Here is a 20,593-nt window from a genome sequence, read left to right as displayed (position 1 = left end):
GAAAAAACGTTTCCTCAAATCAATTCCGAACTTTATCATCTTTTTGTACTTGTATCCCTTTGGTTAATAGTTATGGTTTAATTTGAATTCGTACTGAGGACTAACCCTTTCTTTTCCACCTTGTATCTTACATATTTCTCATTCACCTCCTTTCAAGTGCACTTCTTTTTTCCAATATTTCCTCACAACTTGGAGAATAGGAATCAGCATCACTTCTGGAGTTTTGCAGATTCTCTTGTGCCTTGCTGAATATGTTATTCAATTTATGTCCTAACCAGGGCATTTCAGCAGGATACTTTAAACTTGGGCGCAAAATAGTGCAGTGTCCTCTTTTACTTTGCGGACTTCTACTCTTTCTGACAAGCATAGAGTCTTATTATTCCAGCACCTTTTCAACCTTGCCTCTAGTCTAGGCCTTTCAAGGCTAAGACTAAGCAGCATTGGCTGAAAAGGCCACAAGATTAGTCCAGTTAAAAGCCAAGTCAGGTCAATCTTCATTTAGCAGAACTTCCATGTTAAAATAGTTTGCCCATTGGGATATTTATTTATATGATTTTAGCTGCCTTCATGATTCAATGGTTGCATCCGTTCTCAGTGTTTCATTACTTTCCTTGGTAAGAAACCAACTGAACCTGTTATTTTAAAGAAGAAGGAACTATATCTAGCCACTGTCGTATCTGTTAATAGAAATTGCATACACGCACATTTGTATAAAAATGGTTAGGTTGAAAAGGAGATTATATTTTTACATATCTAAATATTGATAGCAGACTTTTCTTTAAATTGGAAATGCAACGCCCCCTTTTGATCTGTTTCTCTGAGGGCCATCCATCAAACATGATCCAATGGGTTGGTGATTTAGATACCTCAGCCAATATTGTTCTGCACCACACTGCAGTGATATTCAGTTGTTCGGGCCATTAAACTGAATTTTTTAGATGGATTCACTAACATTGTTTGCACATATCTGTATTTTTTCAGTTTTTCTAATTTGACAATTGTGTTCACAGCGAGTATACTTGATGAGTGTAAGTGCTCTTGATTACTTCAGTATTAAGATAAAATCAACTCTAACTGCTATTCACATCTTGCTAGGTTTCATTTCTGTAATGTAATCAAAATGTGATTAATTCAAAAATTTCTTTCTCAGTTTGAAAATCTGCTTAAGGGCATTCTAGTTCATCAAACAGGAACAATGCAGTATTCTAACATAAGCAAAGAGTCTTTTTCAGGCATTGCTAATACAGGATTTTATGATACCCAAAGCACAAGTTCTAGGACTATGAATGGTATTTCTTAACTTTAAAAAAATGACTGACATGCTTCTCCAAAGTGTAGATTCCTGAGAGAGCGCAAAGCTATGATTCCCATTGTATTGTTACAACTCCAGAATGTTCAATGAAACTATCCCATGTATAACATTACTTTTCAATATTTTCAAATGGATAAAGTGAAACAATGGATTCAAAGTCACCTTTTTGCATTTATATAAATGACTGGGAATCAACTTTTTGCATCCATGTGTAGCGCAGTAATTTAGATGTAACTGAGAGAAAGCAGTCAGTGTAACATAAGACTTTAGAGCCATAACGATCCATGGCAATCCTTCATTATTTTACCCTGCGCAAAATTCCATAGCTGGCAGTTTTTAAACAATCGTTCCGTGTTTGATACGCTACTCTCAAAAGCAGTGCATATGGCCACGTATAAAGGTATACATATAGCATTCTCATGCCTTTATACTTGATGGAAACATAGCGTCAAAGTTAGGTATTACAGAAAAGCTTCAAAACGAGCACAGCAATGGTTTGCTTTGGCAGCACTTCCCGGTTTATTTAAGATTGATTTGGGTGTGAGTATATCCAAGCTATTCCCAGCACATGAACTTTAGGCAGACCTTTGGCATGCCTAAGATACAGAAAGCATAATCACCTAAAAAAGAAATGTAATTACTACATTTACAGAGATCAGTACAATGCACAGTCATCTTCTCCCACTACTCATAACTAACTCTGAATATTAAACACATCTTGAATACAAACACAAGTTTATAATTACAAAGTCAGTATCATATAGAATAATATTCCAAGCAGAGAAGATTTCAACAGCTTTAAGCGCTTTTAACAAATCCAGCTGAAAGCATGTTGAAAAAATAAATATATGAGCATACTCACACAGCACTCTTAAAAACTTTCATCAGGCAAAACTCCTAATGTAAAAGGCAGAAATCTGAAATACAATATAGATTTCTAAAAAGTAACCATAGTTATGGCTTAATTTAGTAAGGATTTGCACATATTACCACTAACAAGCCAAAACATGATAAGATTTGATTTTCTGAAATATATTGAACAATTCCAGTTTTTTTGCATTTTCTAAATGATAAACAAAAATCATCAGTAAAGTATCCAAAGTAAATTCTATTAAAACATATAATTTGGTATATATTCAGTATTTAGTGTACATTATAACTAAAAAAAGCATGTGCTACCTTTTTATCAATGCAACAAATAAGTTAACTCTTTACTTCCTTGTCTAAAGAGCAGAGAGATCTGGCACAGCTTTGAACTTTGTGAAAAGCTTCATGTCATGACACAGCCAAAATTAATCTCCACGAGAAGGCCAAAAATATAGACATTGAAATGTTAAAATAACACAACGCAGCACATGACTCACACCCGCCATAGCAAAGAAGCCCCATTATGAAACACTTCTTAAAATGCACTAACTCAGAAAACTAAATCTATGATAGAATTTGTGTGCACGGAGACGTTACAGAATGAAGGAATGTCTCATCTGTTTGCAAAGTGGAGAATCTTGTTTGGGAATGTACACCTTTCTTGTTTTTATGCATAATTTGTCAGTGATGTCTAATCTATTAACACACAAAATGATGGGGTTTTCACATCAATATTTTTGGGCTGCAGGAGGGAATGAGAACTTCAACTATTACAGATTGATACTTGGGAAGCAAACAGTTAGATAAACTCTTTGTTACTCAATGGTTGTTTCATTATCTTTCAACAGTTAGCAATGTGCTTTGGATCCTGCATACACAGAGGCAATCCAGATCTGGTTACATTTTAAAGGACAACAATAGCTCAGAAAATGATTGAAAATCTCAATTTACCAATATTCTTCAAAATTATGATGAAATTTAAAAAGAAAGGTGTATAGAACCACTGGTAAAATGCCCCAAATTTTAACATCTAATCCTAAATTTCACAAGTGGACAATGAACCTGAAAAATCACTGGTGTACATATCTTTCTGAATAGTATTTTTTGTAAATATAATGTTCTTGTAAAACTGCCCGACTACAATTTAACATGTACATTAGTGAACAGCTAGCACTCTAAAGAACTATGGTGCACTGATGCACTCTAGAATGTAAAAGTAGCCCAAAGGCTACATTTCTTGTGAAATCCATCCGAAATCCTTGTCATCTGCTACAGGAATTTCTTGATTCTCTTGGTCTTGTTGGGAATCTATCACCTCCTTATCATCTTCCAGAATTATATCAGCCTGCGGAATCACATCATCATCCTTCCACTTCATTTCCTCTTCACCGTCTGCCATTTCTTCATCAACCTCCCTTTCTCTGTCCTCATGATCATCGGGGTACTGGCTTTCCCCATGTTCATCAGGGTACTGGCTTTCTCCATGATCATCGGGGTACTGGCTTTCCCCATGTTCGTCAGGGTACTGGCTTTCTCCATGTTCATCAGGGTACTGGCTTTCCCCATGTTCGTCAGGGTACTGGCTCTCCCCATGTTCGTCAGGGTACTGGCTTTCCCCATGTTCGTCAGGGTACTGGCTCTCCCCATGTTCGTCAGGGTACTGGCTCTCCCCATGTTCGTCAGGGTACTGGCTTTCCCCATGTTCGTCAGGGTACTGGCTTTCCCCATGTTCATCAGGGTACTGGCTTTCACCATGATCTTCAGGGTATTGATTTTCTCCATGCTCGTCAGCATACTGGATTTCCCCATGTTCATCAGGGTACGGGTTTTCTGCAGAGAACATTCCATCTGGAGACTCATCTGCACCATCCTGGTCTAGCTGAGACATCAGACTTCCACCGGCACAATCCACACATATTCCATGACGTCTAGAGCCGTGCTTAATGCCAACACTGGCTGCTGACATGAAGACTCTGTTGCAGACTTTGCAGACGTATTTTTTGTCTTTGCTGTGCACCTAAATAGATGAAACAAATTATGTTTAGTGTTTTTTCTTTAAAAAAGGATTCTACCTAAAAAGTCCCTGGTGAAATAAAAAACTTGGTATAAGTGGTTTGGGAGATCACTCAAAAGAGCAGCTTAGATGTGATGCGAGAGAAGTTTTGAGAAAATATTTCCATCACCCATTTTTTTCACTTCCTACAGCTTTCTGCAGTGTGGTTTTACAGGCACCCTTTTATATCTCAGAAGCAGTCACTATTTAAATACGTAAGCTGGGACAGCAAGTGTTGGCAAGTTATTTGATCTCCTTGCCCTCAAGATCCACATGCACACTTCAACAGGGTCACCAGATAACAATCTGAAGCAGGGAGCATGACTGGTTTTCCTCTCAGTAACTCAGGGGTACAAGACCAATCTGACTCAACTACTTGCTTGATAAATTTCTCTGAACCATTGGACGAGCGACCTGACAATATTTGATACTGGTAAGCGTAAATCTAGAAGTACCTTTACCATCATACACAATTGAGATTTGACAAATCTCTACCGAAAGAGGCTGAAGCAGATCTTTAAAATAGACAAATTATCAAGGCAACCTACTGATCTTACAAATCCTCTCTACAACTCAAGCAGTGGCAGTGCTGTTACAGCCTAAATTGTTCTCACTGATTTGGCAGAATAATGGTGGGAAGGCGAAGAAGAACAATGAGAATTTGCTTTTCAGTTTCTTTAACAAGTATTCTTAAAGAACAATAAATAATAAAAACAAAAAAAATGCTGGAAATACTCAGCACATCAGGTAGCATCTGTGAAGAGAAATAAGAATTAACCTTTCAGTTCATGACCCTTCATCAGAACATCTCAACCTAAAATGTTTAACTCTTTCTCTCCACACATGCTGCCTGACCCACAAGAGTATTTCCAGCATTTTTTGTTTTTTATTTCAGATCTCCATGATCTGCAGTATTTTGCTTTGTTTACGTTGTCTTCAAATTGAGTTGCATATTTACTAGGTTTTATACAAGAGAGTACTTTGGGATTGAAGGACAGATCCTGGGTTGCATACAGAATTAGTTCTGTTCTCATAGACAGAGAACTGTCATTAGTAATAGCGACTCTGTTAGCGGACTATTTACAAGTGGAGTTCTGCAGGGTTTGCTGTTAGGGCTGTTAGTCTTCATGATTTACAATAATGATCTGGATGAAGGCATTGTGGGTAGTCTGCAAATTCATAAATTACTCAAAAATCTTTGCAGGTATCAGAGTCCTTGAGACACAAAAATGACGGTCTGATCTAGATGCAATGGGAGGAAAGGCCATCATTTGGGGAGTATTGTGGGGTGGTGAGGTAACATTTAATCCAGGTGAAATGTACTGTAATGCATACCATGCTGCATCTGAATTTAAATCTGTGAAGGTAATGCAATAGTCCCAAAAGGTGCACAATGTGAAGAGACGATAGTGAAAGATAGTTAGGATTATTTGCCACAAAACAAAGAGCAGTACAGTGTTCAAAACCTGAGTTAGGTCACATCTGGAATACTATGTTCAGTTCTGGTCTCTTCACATGAGGAGAAATAGAAAGGCTCTGGAGATGTTTCAGAGGGCCACTAGGTTAATCCGTAGTTTAAAAACCTTGGCTATCATAATAGGTTCAGGAAAGTGGATCATTTTACTCTAGAAAAATATAGACCTTGGGAGACTTGATTAATGCATTTAAAATTATTAAGGGACTAAACTGTTTGCATGTTGACAGACTATTTGCGTAAGAGAGAATGAGGGATGAATATACAAGTTATTTAAGCAGGAAACTAGGTCAGATGTCATGAAGCTTTTCTTTTTCCAGAGTCTCAGATGTTTGGCACGTTGCAAACTGGTGTAGTGGGTATAGGTCCACAGCAAACATTCCAAAAAGGGAACTAGGCAAGCTCCTGGAGGAGGACAATCTCACTGTGTACAAAAAGTAGGTGGGATATTGGATGATGTACCCTGTCGTCACTATTATCTTGTGGCAGAATTTGTTTTTGATTATCTTCCAGGGACAGGGAGGAATTTCCTAGGGTTTTATTTTCCCTGAACTGGCATTAAATTTATTTTAAAAATCTTCTTTCGCCTCTGCCAGGAGATTACATGGCTATTGGTAGGTAGGGTGCATTGATGGTTAGTTACAACATGACTGAAGGGTGTTACCCAACGGACCAGCTGATCATTTTCCTTCTATCTCTTTAGTATGATCTCTTGGGGTACTACTCAAAGACACAAGTGAAATGTTTAGTTCTAACCTGGCCTACCTGCACTGTTCAAGTGGGAGTGCAGGCAATTGGAGTTGCCTCTGAATTGTTGAGGCCAATTTAAAGTCATTAAATTGTATACAAATATTAGGTTCCTTGTCAGGAAAAAAAGCCAGACATTAAAATAATTTTACATCTGTATCTCTGCAAAGGACACATGTTAAACACAAGACTCGATATATCAAGATGTACAAGAGTTAAACTTTATGATAACTCCTGTTTCTGCATGTTAAAATTGCCACAGAAGTAGGTCGGGACATATTATGTGTAGACCCACATATGGCCAAGTGCATTAGAATGCCATACATATGTATTTCCTGTCATTTGGACCGAATGACACATATGTGCCATTGAGTCCAGCAGTAGCTTCTGCCCAAGCCAGGAAAGCACAAGTTTATTTTTAGCCCCCAAGTTCAGTTTATCAATCAAAAAGGAATGGGACTACTTTCATTGCCATGCCCAATTGCTCAAATTAGAGTTCATTTATTTTTTGCATTTATGCAAATCTTCCCCCTCCTGCTCTCCAGAAATTTTGAATGCTGGCCAGTCGTTTTTTTTTAATCCCTGCACTGATGTCCTGCCCCTTTGCCTCAAGTCTTTTGCACCCCCGCAAAATGTTTGATCTTTTTGTCTCTTCAACCAGACTATATGACATTGAGAGAATAGGGAGTCCCTCGACATCGTGCAGATGGCATCACAACAGAATGGAACAAGTTACATGGACTTAACTGGACTTTCCCGTCCAGCTTTCTTTTTTAATTTGGTTGTGGGATGTGGGCGTTGCAGGCAAGGCCAGTATTTGTCAACCCCTAACTGCCCTTTAGAAGGCAGTGGTGAGCCCCCTTCTTGAACCATTACTATCTGATTCATGTAGGTCTACCCACAGTGCTGTTCGGTAGGGTGTTCCAGGATTTTGGCCCAACAATGAATGAATGGCAATATATTTCCAAATCAGGATGGTGCATGACTTGGAAGGGAACTTGCAGGTGATGGTACTCCCACGCGCCTGTTGTCCTCTGTGTCTCTATTATGTAGAACAGATGCTGTTAAAGGAACCTCGGCAAGTTTCTGCAGTGTATCTTGTAGATGTGACACATTGCAACCATGGTGTACTGGTAGTGGGAGTGAATGTTTAAGGGGTTGATGGGTGCCAATCAAGAAGGGCTGATTTGTCCTGAATAGCATTGAATGTCTCATGTGTTGATGGAACTACATTCGTTCATTCAGACAAGTGGGAAGTACTCACTCGTGTTCCTGGCTCATGCCTTGCAGATGTTGAAAAAACTGAGGAATCAAGAATGTTAATTATATATTAATTTAGTCTATAATTGTATTCAGATAGTAGGCATTAACTGCGGATCCACTTGCATTTCCTATATTTCAGGGCAGATTAAACTGTGGTTTCTTAGGTTTGGAGGTGCATGTTTGTAATGTGTATCTCTGTAAATAAAAGCTGATAAAATAGTGTAAAGCTGAGACTTCAATTCTATCCTTCACGACCTGGCTATCTGCTTAGAACTAATGTGGTGCTAATGTTACTTCCCATTTATCAGCTCAAACCAGAATGCTGGCCAGATCTTCCTGTGTCTGGACATGGACAACTTCATTTTTGGCAGTGTTCAGACAAAACACTACTTCACAATCATCAGAAAACAAGCTGAAGATGGTTGGGCCAGGGACACTGCCCTGATTACCTCCTGCAGCGATGTCCTGGGCCTGAGATGATTGGCCTTCAACAACCACAACCATCTTCCTTTGTGCTAGATATAACTCCAAACAGTAGAGACCTTTCTCTTTGATTCCCATTGACTTCAGTTTTGCTAGGACTGCTTGATGCCACACTTGGTCAAATGCTGCCTTGATATCAAGGGCAGTCACTCTCAACTCAACTCTAGAATTGAGCTGTTTTGATCATCTTTGGACAAATGAGGTTTCAAATTGAGGGGCTCTGGAAGAACCCAAACTGCATCATCTTATCGGTATGAAAGTGCTGCTTGATAGGATTGTCGACAACAGCTTCCTGCACTTCACTGATGATTTGACAATAAAGTGATGGGACGATAATTGTCTGGAATGGATGTCCTGCTTTTTTGTGGATGGGACATAACCAGACAATTTTCCACATTCTTGGGTAGATGCCAGTGTTGTAGCTTTACTGGAACAGCTTGACTAGGGGCATGGCTAGTTCTGGAGAGCATCTTCAGCATTACAGCGGTGTTGTTGTTGGGGCCTATGACCTTTGCTGTATACAGCTTTCTCAGGCATTTTCATACGCTATCGATGGATACGCCCAATCATGATAATGTGGAAAATGTGATTTATAAACTCATTTTGTTTAAAATCATATTTTGGGTGACAGAAGTTTCAGTTACTGAGAAATAAATATGATAAATATTGCAAGCACTTGCAATCATTGCAAGGAACCAAGTGACAAGATTATGCAATCACAAGGTGAAATTCTCTTATCATAACAACAGCTATTGCTCATGACATTTTAGCACTGACAGTGTCCACCACAGGAATAAAAATCTACTGCAGTTACATAAGTATTCAATGAAATGCTTGTTCCACATATTACACTTAAAATGTAACAGATACACATAAAAAGTGTGGCAAGTGACAGGGAAGACAGAACATGAAAAGCAACAAATAAGATTGAGAGAGAGTTAAGGGAAATGTAAATCATGTAATTGCCTCTCTGACATTCAATCAACCTCCACTCAATGGAGGGGAGTGGCATCAGTTACTATGCCAGAAATGTAATTTATTATTTCAAGTAAATTTAAGCTAGCCACATCTGGCGGGTTAATTAAGTAGGGCTTTTGATACAGAGCACTCAACTGCATTCTACTCTTAGGCGCATTTACTAGATGGGAAGGGGAGCAACATGAAAAACATTTTGATTCTGCTATTGCTTGTAATTTAGCCAATGATTCTCAATTTTTTCGCATTATCCCACTTCAGCAATTATTTTTCTTATTATACCCATTTTATTCATTATGCCTGATGTAAGCTGTTCAGTGGGTATGGTTACATTTTCATTAACAGCATTCAAAAGTGACTATCTTTTGCAACAATGGACATGAATAACAAAGAAAATATGATCTGTAAAATAAAGCTTCAGTTTAGAGGAAATACAGTTTTCTTTTAAACCGTGGTGATTGTGTAAAGTCTTCCTTGAGTCTTTAGCAAGCAAGTAGTCCTATTCCTGACTTTCAACTTGGGTATGGGGTTGCTTGTATTTTGAGGTAAACCTGTCACTTGTTCAGCACTTGCTATTGTATACCAATATTATAAACCGAAACATAGCATACAATTTCTCATTTATTCTAAACCATCTTCCATCTTTATGCCATGTCATGCATGACATTACAATCACTAAATCACCTATCAAAATTCTGGGGGTTACTACTGACCAGAAACTGAACTGGACCAGCTATATAAATACTGTGGCTACAAGAGCAGGTCAAAGGCTGGGAATTCTGAGGTGAATAACTCATCACCTGACTCCCCAAAGCCTGCCCACCATTTACAAGACACAAGTCAGGAGTATGATGGGATACTCTCCACTTGCCTGGTTGAGTGTGGCTCCAACAACACTCAAGGAACTCGACACCATCCAGGACAAAGCAGCCCACTTAATAGCACCTCATTCAAAGCATTCACTCCATCCACCACCAATACACAGTAGCAGCGATGTGTACTACATACAAAATGCACTGCAGCAACTCACCAAAGCTCCTTCAACAGCACCTTCCAAACTCAACATCCATCACGAAGAACAAGGACAGCAGATACATGGGAACACCACCATTTGTAAGCACCTCTCCAACACATCACCCTGACCTGGAATTATATCACTGTTCCTTCCGTGCTGCTGGATCAAAATCCTGGAACTCCCTTCCAAACAGCACTGAGTGTATCTACACCACATGGACTGCAGCAGTTCAAGGCAGCTCGCCACCACCTTAAGAACATTAGGGATGGGCAACAAATGCTGGCATTGCCAGCGATGCCCACATCCCATTAAAGAATAAAAAAAATATTGGTCCAAAAGTAAACTGCAAATTACAACACAATATATATCTGGTTAATGAAGTTTCTGCAAAGGTGCCAGTCTGAATTTTAATTTAAGGCCCAAAATAACTCATACATTTTAACATAAATCATAGAAAGTCACAACATAGAAATAGGTTATTCATCCCAACTACATTGGTGATCATTGTTTTTAAAGAAAGACTAGTCACCTAGTTTAATCCCAAGGTTTAACATGCCACTAACTTCAAGTCTCTATTCTTAACTAACACCTCAAACACTTCCTAAGTCTGAAAAATGTTTAAGTAAAGCAAAAGAATACATTTATTGTGCAAAATGAAAAATCTTTTTTTTTCAAGGATTCAAAAATTAACCCGCACGTTTTACAAAATGCTGTAAATTAAGTTGATGCATGCTTATAATATCGAATAATAATAAATCTAATTTTGATCAAAGTAAGCAAAGAATATTGAACACTTAGGCATTGCAATTATTCTCGTTAATAATTATTGGTTTCACAATTTAATCGAATCAACAATGCCAGGATTTTTCAAACGACAACTTGTGTGTTGTGGCCACATTTATATTCTTGTAGCACATTCAAATCATGTTAAAGCTAGTTTTAAAAACAATATTATATGCTTTAAATACAGTCTGCAATGCTCAATTTTAGTACCGAATATGAAGAATGCTTACCAATGTGTGCCTTTTCATGTGTTCCCGACGAGTAAACTTCTTGCCACAGATTTCACAAGGGTATGGCCTTTCACCTGTGTGTGATCGCATGTGTCTCTTCAAGATACATTGATGCATAGCAGAGAAGCTGCAGTATGGACACTTGAACTTCTTCCTTATCACAGTAAATTCATTAACTGTAAAATGTGAAGAAAAAGTTTTATTTAATTTGAATGTATGATCCAATAATTTTTTTTAGAATTAATAATTTGTACACTGCAATAGGTAGGCAATATCAAAGCCAACTGGAGCCTACAGTGCATTTTTCATTAGTGATAACATTTGGATACTCATTTAGTTTCAGAGCAACCTTTCTACTTCAGTTTGTAAGAAGCAACTGTATTGCTACAAGGTGCTGAGCCATGGAGATAGGAATTTACACCGAAACCTGCAATTCCTGAAAAACTCCTGACTTGAACAATGTTGTCGGAAGAGTTGGGAACTTGCAGAGATGTACACCTCCTCAACAAACACCCAGGCAATAAACTAGCCTGGACAATTTCTAGTGGCTGTTTAGTTATGAATAACTCCCTCTGCCAATAAATACCATATAGTCTCATGGGAGGAGAGAAAACAGAAAAATTGCAGCAGGTGACAATATCTCAGTTAAATTGTGTGTGAAATACCTGCCTCACTGAAAGACTAAAAACACAAATAATTCGCAAACATGGTGAGGAATGTTTTTTTAACTCAAGGTTAAGAACCACCCAAATAAACATCTTATCTGTTTTGTGCAGGGGGTGGGTGGGGGGACAGTGGTGGGAAAAGAGAAGAATGTTGGGGCAAGAGGAGGAAAAGAGCCAAACTTTGAATAACATTCAACTACTTTTTTCCAATGAATAACAGCTTAAGCAGAGACAGCTAAGTGTTTTCATGGAAAACAAGTAACAAAACAGAATAGCAGCAAGTATGAGCTATTCTTCCCGAAGCACATGGCTAGACAACCCCGAGCTATTCAACTCAAATGAATTTATGTGAGTACATGCAAGAGGAAAATTACTGCTTAAACTACTGATGCAAAGGGCAGCAGAAGGCTTGCTAATTATGTCCAGATGACTGATGTACGTATATGGTTCAAGATAGTTAGGCTAAAGTCAGTGATTTAAAATGACAACAGTGCTCACTGCAATTAATTTCTAACACGAGGTCACATACCCAGAGAGGCACTCATTTTTTACTTCATGGGCATAAATGCTAATTACAGATGAACTAGACTTTCCATCTCAAGTCTGATTGGTAGCATTAATGGATGCTAGCCAAAACTGGAAAAAAAAATTGAGAACCAAATTTGATCTCAAGGAGATTAATCTTATTACTTTGACAAACTAATCAACCCAACAAAGTTGGTGCAACTGAACTGACTGTATGAAAGATTTCTTAAATTATTAGGCAATGTATGATTAAAATGGGAGTTCAGAGAGTGTCAACGTCTATATGAAGCTTTTGAAAAATTAAGTTTCACAGTACTGAACAGTTTCTGTATTTGCTTTGTTTCTTTAAGAGAAGATGCAGAAAAGTCGCTTCCTTTTGGATTACATAAAACCAATTAGCTGCAAGTCTAGACAAGGTACGATTCCTTAAGCACATTAAACTCAAATGTTAAAGAACATCTACTGCACAACAGAAAAAAAATACAAAGGAGAGATCTTGCATCAATAAAGCTTATGTCTCGAGAGTTTCTTAACACACTTCACATTGAATGAGTTATTTTTGATATATATATATTTTTTTTTATAAAGTGGGTTGTGGGAGTTGGTTTGGATACAGGAAAAATTCAGACATCTGCTTTGAATAGTACCAGGTGATCTTTATGGTCCAACTAAAAGGTTGACCATTTAACATCCCATCAAAAGACTGCACCAATGCAGCACACTCTCAGGGCTCCACTTAAGCATCAGTAAATTTAGTACTGAGATCCAAGAATGAGAGACGGTGCTGCCAACTGTGCCAAACTGACATCACGTAATGCATAACAGTACATTAGAAAGACTCAAAGTTGTAATGTGAGTGAATGAGGTGAAACTTCAGAAGAGTTGCATCACTTCAAAATAACAGGTTGAAAGACAATCTGATCATATTGGAAGGGATAACTGCAACAGAAAGCTACTTTTATTGACTTTGATACTTTGTAATCGTGTACATTTAGTCGTCAAACTGTTTTGTGCGTTTCTCTAAGGGTATTTTCAAGGAATATTACTGCAAGCAAGATCATAACTAGTTCGATTCATGATATTTTAATTTAGGGTAAAGAAAACCTTGAGGATGCTTTTAAAACTATGCTAAAGGTGAGGCTATCAAATGCCAATTGTCATAATTATTACATCAAGCATGCAGCTTTAATTTCCATACTTAATTTTGACTGTAAAACAATGCATAGATAAGCAGCTGCCAAAGCATTCACTGCCATCCAGAAATCCAATTCCAATATACCAGAACCAGTTACTAAGAATTTTAGGAACATGCAGGGCGTGAGGATATTCATGGGAGGGGATGTACCCAGGATAAAGCTGATGGATGGATCATCTAGAGATACAAGCAATGGGAGGGGAGAAAAACAGCAACTACCCAAACAAGGAAGGCGAGGGGAGAAAATGGATAGTTAAAGGAAAATAGCAATCGTTCATAATAGACACAAGTGTCACAATATTAACTCCACACACAACCTGCAATGATAAACTCGTAAAAAGGTGACAATACAGAAAAAACATTTTGTTGCCAGAGTTAATTACATAAGCTCTTGAAAAGATAATTTAGACACCAGCATAGTTCATTTGTCAGGTGGAATCAAAGCCAAAATTAAATTGCTGTTGCAGGATGTTGGTTTACACAATTGAACTAACACTACACTACAATAGTCCCAACATATGTACTGGTTCAATAACTCGATAATCTATTACAGAAAGATAGCAATAAGTGCCATAGAGATGTGTTAAATTTCAATATTGGAAATCTAAACTGTCTAAGCATTCTAGTTACTTCAGTGAAACGCCTTTTACCAGACATGTCAAGTGTGAAATCATATGGGACAAAAACAAAACAGACATCAAAGAAAATGTAAAAGCAAAATACTGCGGATGCTGGAAATTTGAAACAAAAACAGAAAATGCTGGAAAAACTCAGCAGGTCTAGGAGCATCTGTGGAGAGAAAAACAGAGTTAACGTTTCGAGTCCTCATGACTCGTCTTCAGGAGAGTCTGAAGAAGAGCTAAGAAGTAGTGTCATACGGACTCAAAATGTTAACTCTGTCTTTCTCTCCACAGATGCTGTTAGACCGGCTGAGTTTTTCCAGCATTTTCTGTCAAAGAAAATGTACTATTCTGCTACACTTTGGAGACAGCTGATCAAGTGGCTTGATCAAATATTTCATAATTCTACCATGAAACAAAGTAGTATCAAGGCATTATTTTGTAACAATTATTATATTTAACGTAAGAAGAATCTGATGACTTGTGTTATGTGGCAGGTCACTTTGCGGTTATAATGGGTGTTGCACCCTCTGGCAAACTTGCCCAGGAATTATGATTTAATTTAAAGCTACATGTATTTGGAAATATCTCAACAGTTTAATTTCAATTAGACATTTGTTAATTTGCACCACTTCCATGCCATGTTACTCTGTAGCTGCTTCACGTGCTCAACCGATGTAAAATTGAATATTCCAAAATACTGTATCCTTGAAAGAAAACCATTATTCTTTCACAGAAATGTAAAATGGTTCCTTTAGTAATTCTGTTCTTAATCGATTGTCTCCAAACTGTCAAAATATCTACTACTCATACAGGGTAACATCTCTCAACCTGCCAACAGGAAAACAAGGACAAGTGACTAAAATCAGGGTTGTTATTTTACAGCACATAAATATTCAAATAAACTTTTATTTATAATATTTGTGTCTCACACAAATGGAGGTTTGGCATGTGCTTCATTTCATAATTTATTAGGGAGTAATAACTTATTGGATTTTGATTGTACATAATTTCACTCAAACTACTGGTATGTACAGGTGCCAAAAAATCAGATTAAAGCATCCAACTTGCTTTGTTTCTAGTCCAACTTACAGTAAATTGTCTCAAGTGCTTTGAGACATCTCAGTTGGAAATGGTGCTACCTAAATGAAAACATTGATATAATTCCAGAAAGTCACATTTGGAACAATTGTAGGGTTGGAAAAAAAAATTAAAATTCATGAATGCCACTCCAAAGTTTACAGGATAGAATTGAAATTCACCTACAAAAATCAATAACTGCCAGTTAAAAGGCATACACACCATACCCAGCTTGTAAAATGTCAACTTTATTAATTAAAAGGACTACTATTCCTTTTAATCCATTCCTTAAATCCGTGATGTTACGTCGCCTGGTCCTCTACACAATTCTCCATAGTTTTATCAATATAGCCATCAATCTTGAATCAAAGATAACTTGTAAAATACTAACACTACCCAACTTCAATACAAATGTACCATAGCAGCCACTCCATAGGACAAGCCTTTCTCAATGGTTATGGGAGCAGTATGAGTTAGCAGCATGCAAATAAACCACAGTTACAAAAGTACTGATATTTCTTAAGAGAACAAAAATTCATTTGGCAAAACTACGAACAGCATTTTGCTGGAGTTGGACATCTCACACCATTACACACCATTTCTTTCCCACCAAGATCCAGCCCAATGCTCTATGCTGGGAGGGAAAAAATTGTGGAAATAGAGTGTATTGCTAGTGTCAACTTCTCACAAGTGATCTAGTCCTTAGTGTTTTCCTTGGATTAGAGGAAGTACCTCAACATTTCTCCACCCTCCCCAAAGCTGAATTATGGGATGCAGAATACACTGGTTTATTGAATTAGACTTCATTACTTTAAACTACAATGGACTACTGGAAACTGATTTAATAGAAAAGCATTTTGCAAAACAGACCAGACACTTGATGCTAATCTTCACAATCCCTACTAAGAACTTAGAAGAGCAATCAAAATACTAGTATGAAAGTTATTCCTGGTTCCTAATACTTTCAACATAGACATACAAAATACCAACATTACAGGAGCAAACCAACAGACCAGATTCTGTATTGATGACAACATAACGCATACTGGATGGAGACATTGTCAACTGCAAGAACTATGCAGGGGATTAAAAACATTCTTCATCTTCACAAGCATTTCACACCTATTACTCCAATGTATGAACTAGCAGCTGCACAAGCAAAGAAGATTTACCTCTGCCCTTATAATGGTTTGAGAGATCAAAAAGGAAACAATAAATCATTTCACCAGTAACAATATGCTTGTGTATTTCACTCAAGCGACTGCATAATGCATTCATTCTTACACAAATAATTTAACAGCTTTTCCACAGTAAAGTCCTGAGCTGCTAGCAAATTGTTCTTCCAATGTTTAAGCTGGTTTATTTCTGAAGCAATTCAACAAGAGATCAGAGACTCCCAGGCAATTCCCTTTCTATGTAGTTAGTTGATTTTACATGGGGTGGGGACAGAAATACCATAATAGGCCTCTGCACCCATGGGTTGGGAAGGCATGGGGAGGGAAACAGAATCATAAAAATTCAGCCACTTGTAATTACTATCGAGTGTCCATTACCAGGAGGGCAAGCGGGGGGTGATAATGGGTTATAAAAAAGCTTGGGCTATAATATATGCCCTTCCTGATAGTCTCTGACCCCTTCCTTTCAGCCACCATCCCCCACCTCACTCTGCAACCATCTCTCTGCTCCAGGATTGAACTGAGTCATACTCACATGTAGTCTTCGCTTGGACAAGAATATTCCATCTTCTATTAGAACCATTAACAATTGGTGCATTCTAACTAATTTCTCCTTTTATGAAAAAGAATGTCAAGCATCTTTCTCTAAGACAAAAGTAATGCAAAAAGCCTACCATTGGCCACCAGCTCTTTTATAGCCAAGGAGCTTATATTTGCAAAAAGGAAGATGGTTGTGGTTGTCGGGAGGTCAATCATCTCAGCCCCCAGAACATTGCTACACGAGTTGCACTGGGTAGTGCCTTAATCCAAACCAACTTCGGCCGCTTCATCAATAACCTCCCTTCCACCATAAGGTCAGAAGTGGGTATGTTCACTGATGATTGCACAATGTTGAGCACCATTCACAACTCCTCAGATACTGAAGCAGTCCATGTCCATATGCATCAAGACCTGGAGAACATTCAGGCTTGAGGTGCTAAGTGGCAAGTAATATCCACACTACACAAGTGCCTCCAACAAGAAATAATCTAACCATCTCTCCTTGACGTTTGCCATTATCATCAGCGTAACACCCAGAATCAACAACCTGCGGCTCAGCATTGACCAGAATCTTAACTGGAACAGTCATAAATATTGAGGCTACAAGAGCAGATCAGAGGCTCGGAATTCAGTGATGTGTATCTCACCTCCTGACTCCCCAAACCCTGTCCACCATCCAGAAGGCACAGTTCAGGAGCATGATGGAATGCTCTCCACTTGCCTGGGTGATTGTAGCTCCAACAACACTTAACAACATCCAGAACAAAGCAAACTGTTTGATCAGCACCACATCCACTGCCTTTGACATTCACTCCTGCCGATGCAAGTGGCAGCATTGTGTACCATATACAAGATGCACTGCAGCAACTCACCAAACCTCCTTCAACAACAACCTTCCAAACCCATGACATGCCAGCTAGAAGGACAAGGGCAGCCGATGGATGGGAACATAAACGCCTGGAAGTTCCTCTCCAAGCCACACACCATCCTAACTTGGAACTATATTGCTGTTCCTTCACTAACTGGGTCAAAACTCCTGGGGCTCCCTTCTGAACAACTCGGAGTGTGCCTGCACATGGACTGCAGCGGTTCAATGTGGCTCACCACCACCTTCTGAAGGGCAATTAGGGATGGGCAGCAAATGCTGGCCTGGCCAGTGTCACCCACATCACATGAAAGAATTAAAAAGCTCAAGTTACCCTTCATACTGCATGGTGCTAAATGATTGCTGCGATGTCACTGTTCAAAACTAGTCAATGTGCAAAACTCCAGCTTGTACTAACTACCATTTATTTAGCCAAATAAGCTGGTGATGATTATAACCACTGATAGAACCAAGAAAGCAACGGCAGTGAAAGAAACCAAGAAACAAGCCCTGAACCGACACAGCTAAGACAAATTACATTCGATACAATATGTCTGAGCAAAAGAATGCTTGTGATTCAGTTATCAGTATAGATTGCAAAACTTAAGAGAATTTATTCAGAAATTAACTAAGATTGGGGAAGGAGGTGGCAACCAGGGATAAATGCTGAGTGGGAATATGTTGGAGAGGGGAGAGATAAAACTATGAATAAAAAATTAGTAGGGGGTGCGGGGGAGGGGGGGTTGTTGCTGGGTCACCAGGCTGATTACTGGGATGGCAGGATTGTCATATGAGGAGATATTGGGTCAACTAGGCCTGAATTCACTGGAGTTTAGAAGAATGAGGCGGGGGATTTCCTTGAAATGTATAAAATTCTGACAGAACTGGACAGACTGGATGCAGGTATGATGTTTCCTCTGGCTGGGGGATCTAGAACAAGGGGCCACAGTCTCAGCTTACAGGTAGGCCATTTATGACTGAGATGAGGAGAAATTTCTTCACTCAGAGGGTTGTGAACCTATAGAATTCTCTACCTCAGAAGGCTGTGGAGGCTAAGTCACTGAATATATTTAAGGATGAGAGAGAGAGAGAGAGAGAGGCTTCTGGACTCTAATGGCGTCAAAAGGTATGGGGAGAGTGCAGGAATATTTCATTGAGGTAGAGGATCAGCCATGATCATGTTGAATGGCAGAGCAGGCACGAAGGGCTGAATGGCCTACTACTGCTCCTATTTTCTATGCAAAGTTAAGCTGATTTCATGAAACAGATGGAATAAATTTAACAGGGGAAGTAAAGTTTATTGTAATTAATTATGATTATTAATATAGTCTGTAGGGTTGAGTTTCGCTTAGGACACAATTGGGAAGTTGCGCCCAAAATGCACTCTAAATTGCTCCATTAGGTAAGGCTACACTTCAAGCTTCTGCTAAAAGTCATTAGCATAATCAAACAAAATCTCCCATGAAGCTGCACAGGCAGTAAAATAGAAAGTAATAGTTTATTTCCTTTCATTAATAAGTATTCAATATAATGAAAACCTGGCAGGGTTTTGTTCGTGCAGTGAATAGATTTATCACAAAAAGGTGTCCAGCAATCCCACCTGTAAAGATTCTTTTAAAAATCACTGAAAATTACTTTAAAAATACAGTGCTTTAAATTCCATGATCTTTTGCACTGATTTGGTTAATGTAAAGGAGTGTAAACCTAATCCTCTGCTTAACAAGTTGACTAATACAAGTTAGTATTATGCTTTTTTAACTATACACGATGAAAATTGAACATATTTTAAATCTGAACCAATTTTGTCCTTTTCAGATGCTGATGGCAGTTATGTATTTCCCGTTTATAATTCAACTTGAATTCAAGTGGATCCTATAAAATAGGAAAGCACAATCTTTTTCATCCCAACATCCTTACTGAATATCCATCTGCGGCCAACACAGTAAAGGCTTCAATTTTCCTACCTTATTTTAAAAACAAACAGTTAACTAATATACTGATAGCTGCTCTACAAATATGACTGCAAAAGGGTCAAATAATCTTGGGTAAAGCTGGTCCAAGATTTTGTCTTTCAAAACTCCACAAGTACTTGGGACATATGAAGCTTAAATCCAAGTTCTTACGAAATTGAATAATCTCAAATTGTTGATGCTTACAGATCTTGATATTCTGACTCAGGCTTTATTACATCATCAAGTTATCAGTGCCATAAAGATGGCCATTCCCAAGTATCACAATCCTCAAAATGCAAAGAAGAAAACTCAGTGAATTAGAAATATAAGCATAAGGGCGCATTGCTTGGACTCAGGGGCTGCATATGACCCAAAGGTCACAGTTTGGACACACCTGCATTGTATCATGACATTTATTTTAAAGACCTATGAGCTGTCTGGATAATATTTATAACCTTATGGATTAAATTAATTTATTAAACTTAGAGCAAATATAGGTACATAGGAAATAGAAGCAGGCCACCCAACCCCATGAGCTTGCTCCACCACTCAATTAGATCATGGCCAATCTTCTACCTCAACACCTCCATCCCCACATCCCTTGTCTTTTAACTAGAAACCTATTAATCTCTGTCTCAAACATATTCAACAACTGAGCCTCCACAGCCCTCTGGGGTAGTGAATTCCAAAGATGTACCATCCTCTGAAGAAATTCCTCCTCATCTCAGTTCTATGTGGCATACTCCTTACGCTGAAACTGTACCCCCAGTCCTG

General features: G+C 38.4%; 1 protein-coding gene across 4 annotated transcripts in view; it reads right to left on the bottom strand.

The window, feature by feature from the left end:
• Positions 1-1,807: 1,807 nt before the first annotated feature.
• LOC144688517 (zinc finger and BTB domain-containing protein 46-like) overlaps positions 1,808-20,593 on the bottom strand; it is an 89,903-nt gene continuing 71,117 nt past the window's right edge. For all 4 annotated transcript variants that reach the window (XM_078555190.1, XM_078555188.1, XM_078555189.1 and 1 more), the window contains 2 exons: positions 11,203-11,378; positions 1,808-4,196 (listed from right to left, as the gene is read on the bottom strand). In XM_078555190.1, coding sequence (XP_078411316.1) covers positions 3,408-4,196; positions 11,203-11,378 — 965 coding nt within the window. In that variant the 3' untranslated portion in view covers positions 1,808-3,407. The remainder of the gene's footprint in view (positions 4,197-11,202; positions 11,379-20,593) is intronic.

This window comes from Cetorhinus maximus, chromosome 13, assembly GCF_964194155.1.
Source record: "Cetorhinus maximus chromosome 13, sCetMax3.hap1.1, whole genome shotgun sequence".
In the NCBI taxonomy this organism is placed as follows: Eukaryota; Metazoa; Chordata; class Chondrichthyes; order Lamniformes; family Cetorhinidae; genus Cetorhinus; species Cetorhinus maximus.
The sequence above is the reverse complement of the archived record's forward strand: the minus strand, read 5'-3'. Positions and strand labels throughout refer to the sequence as shown.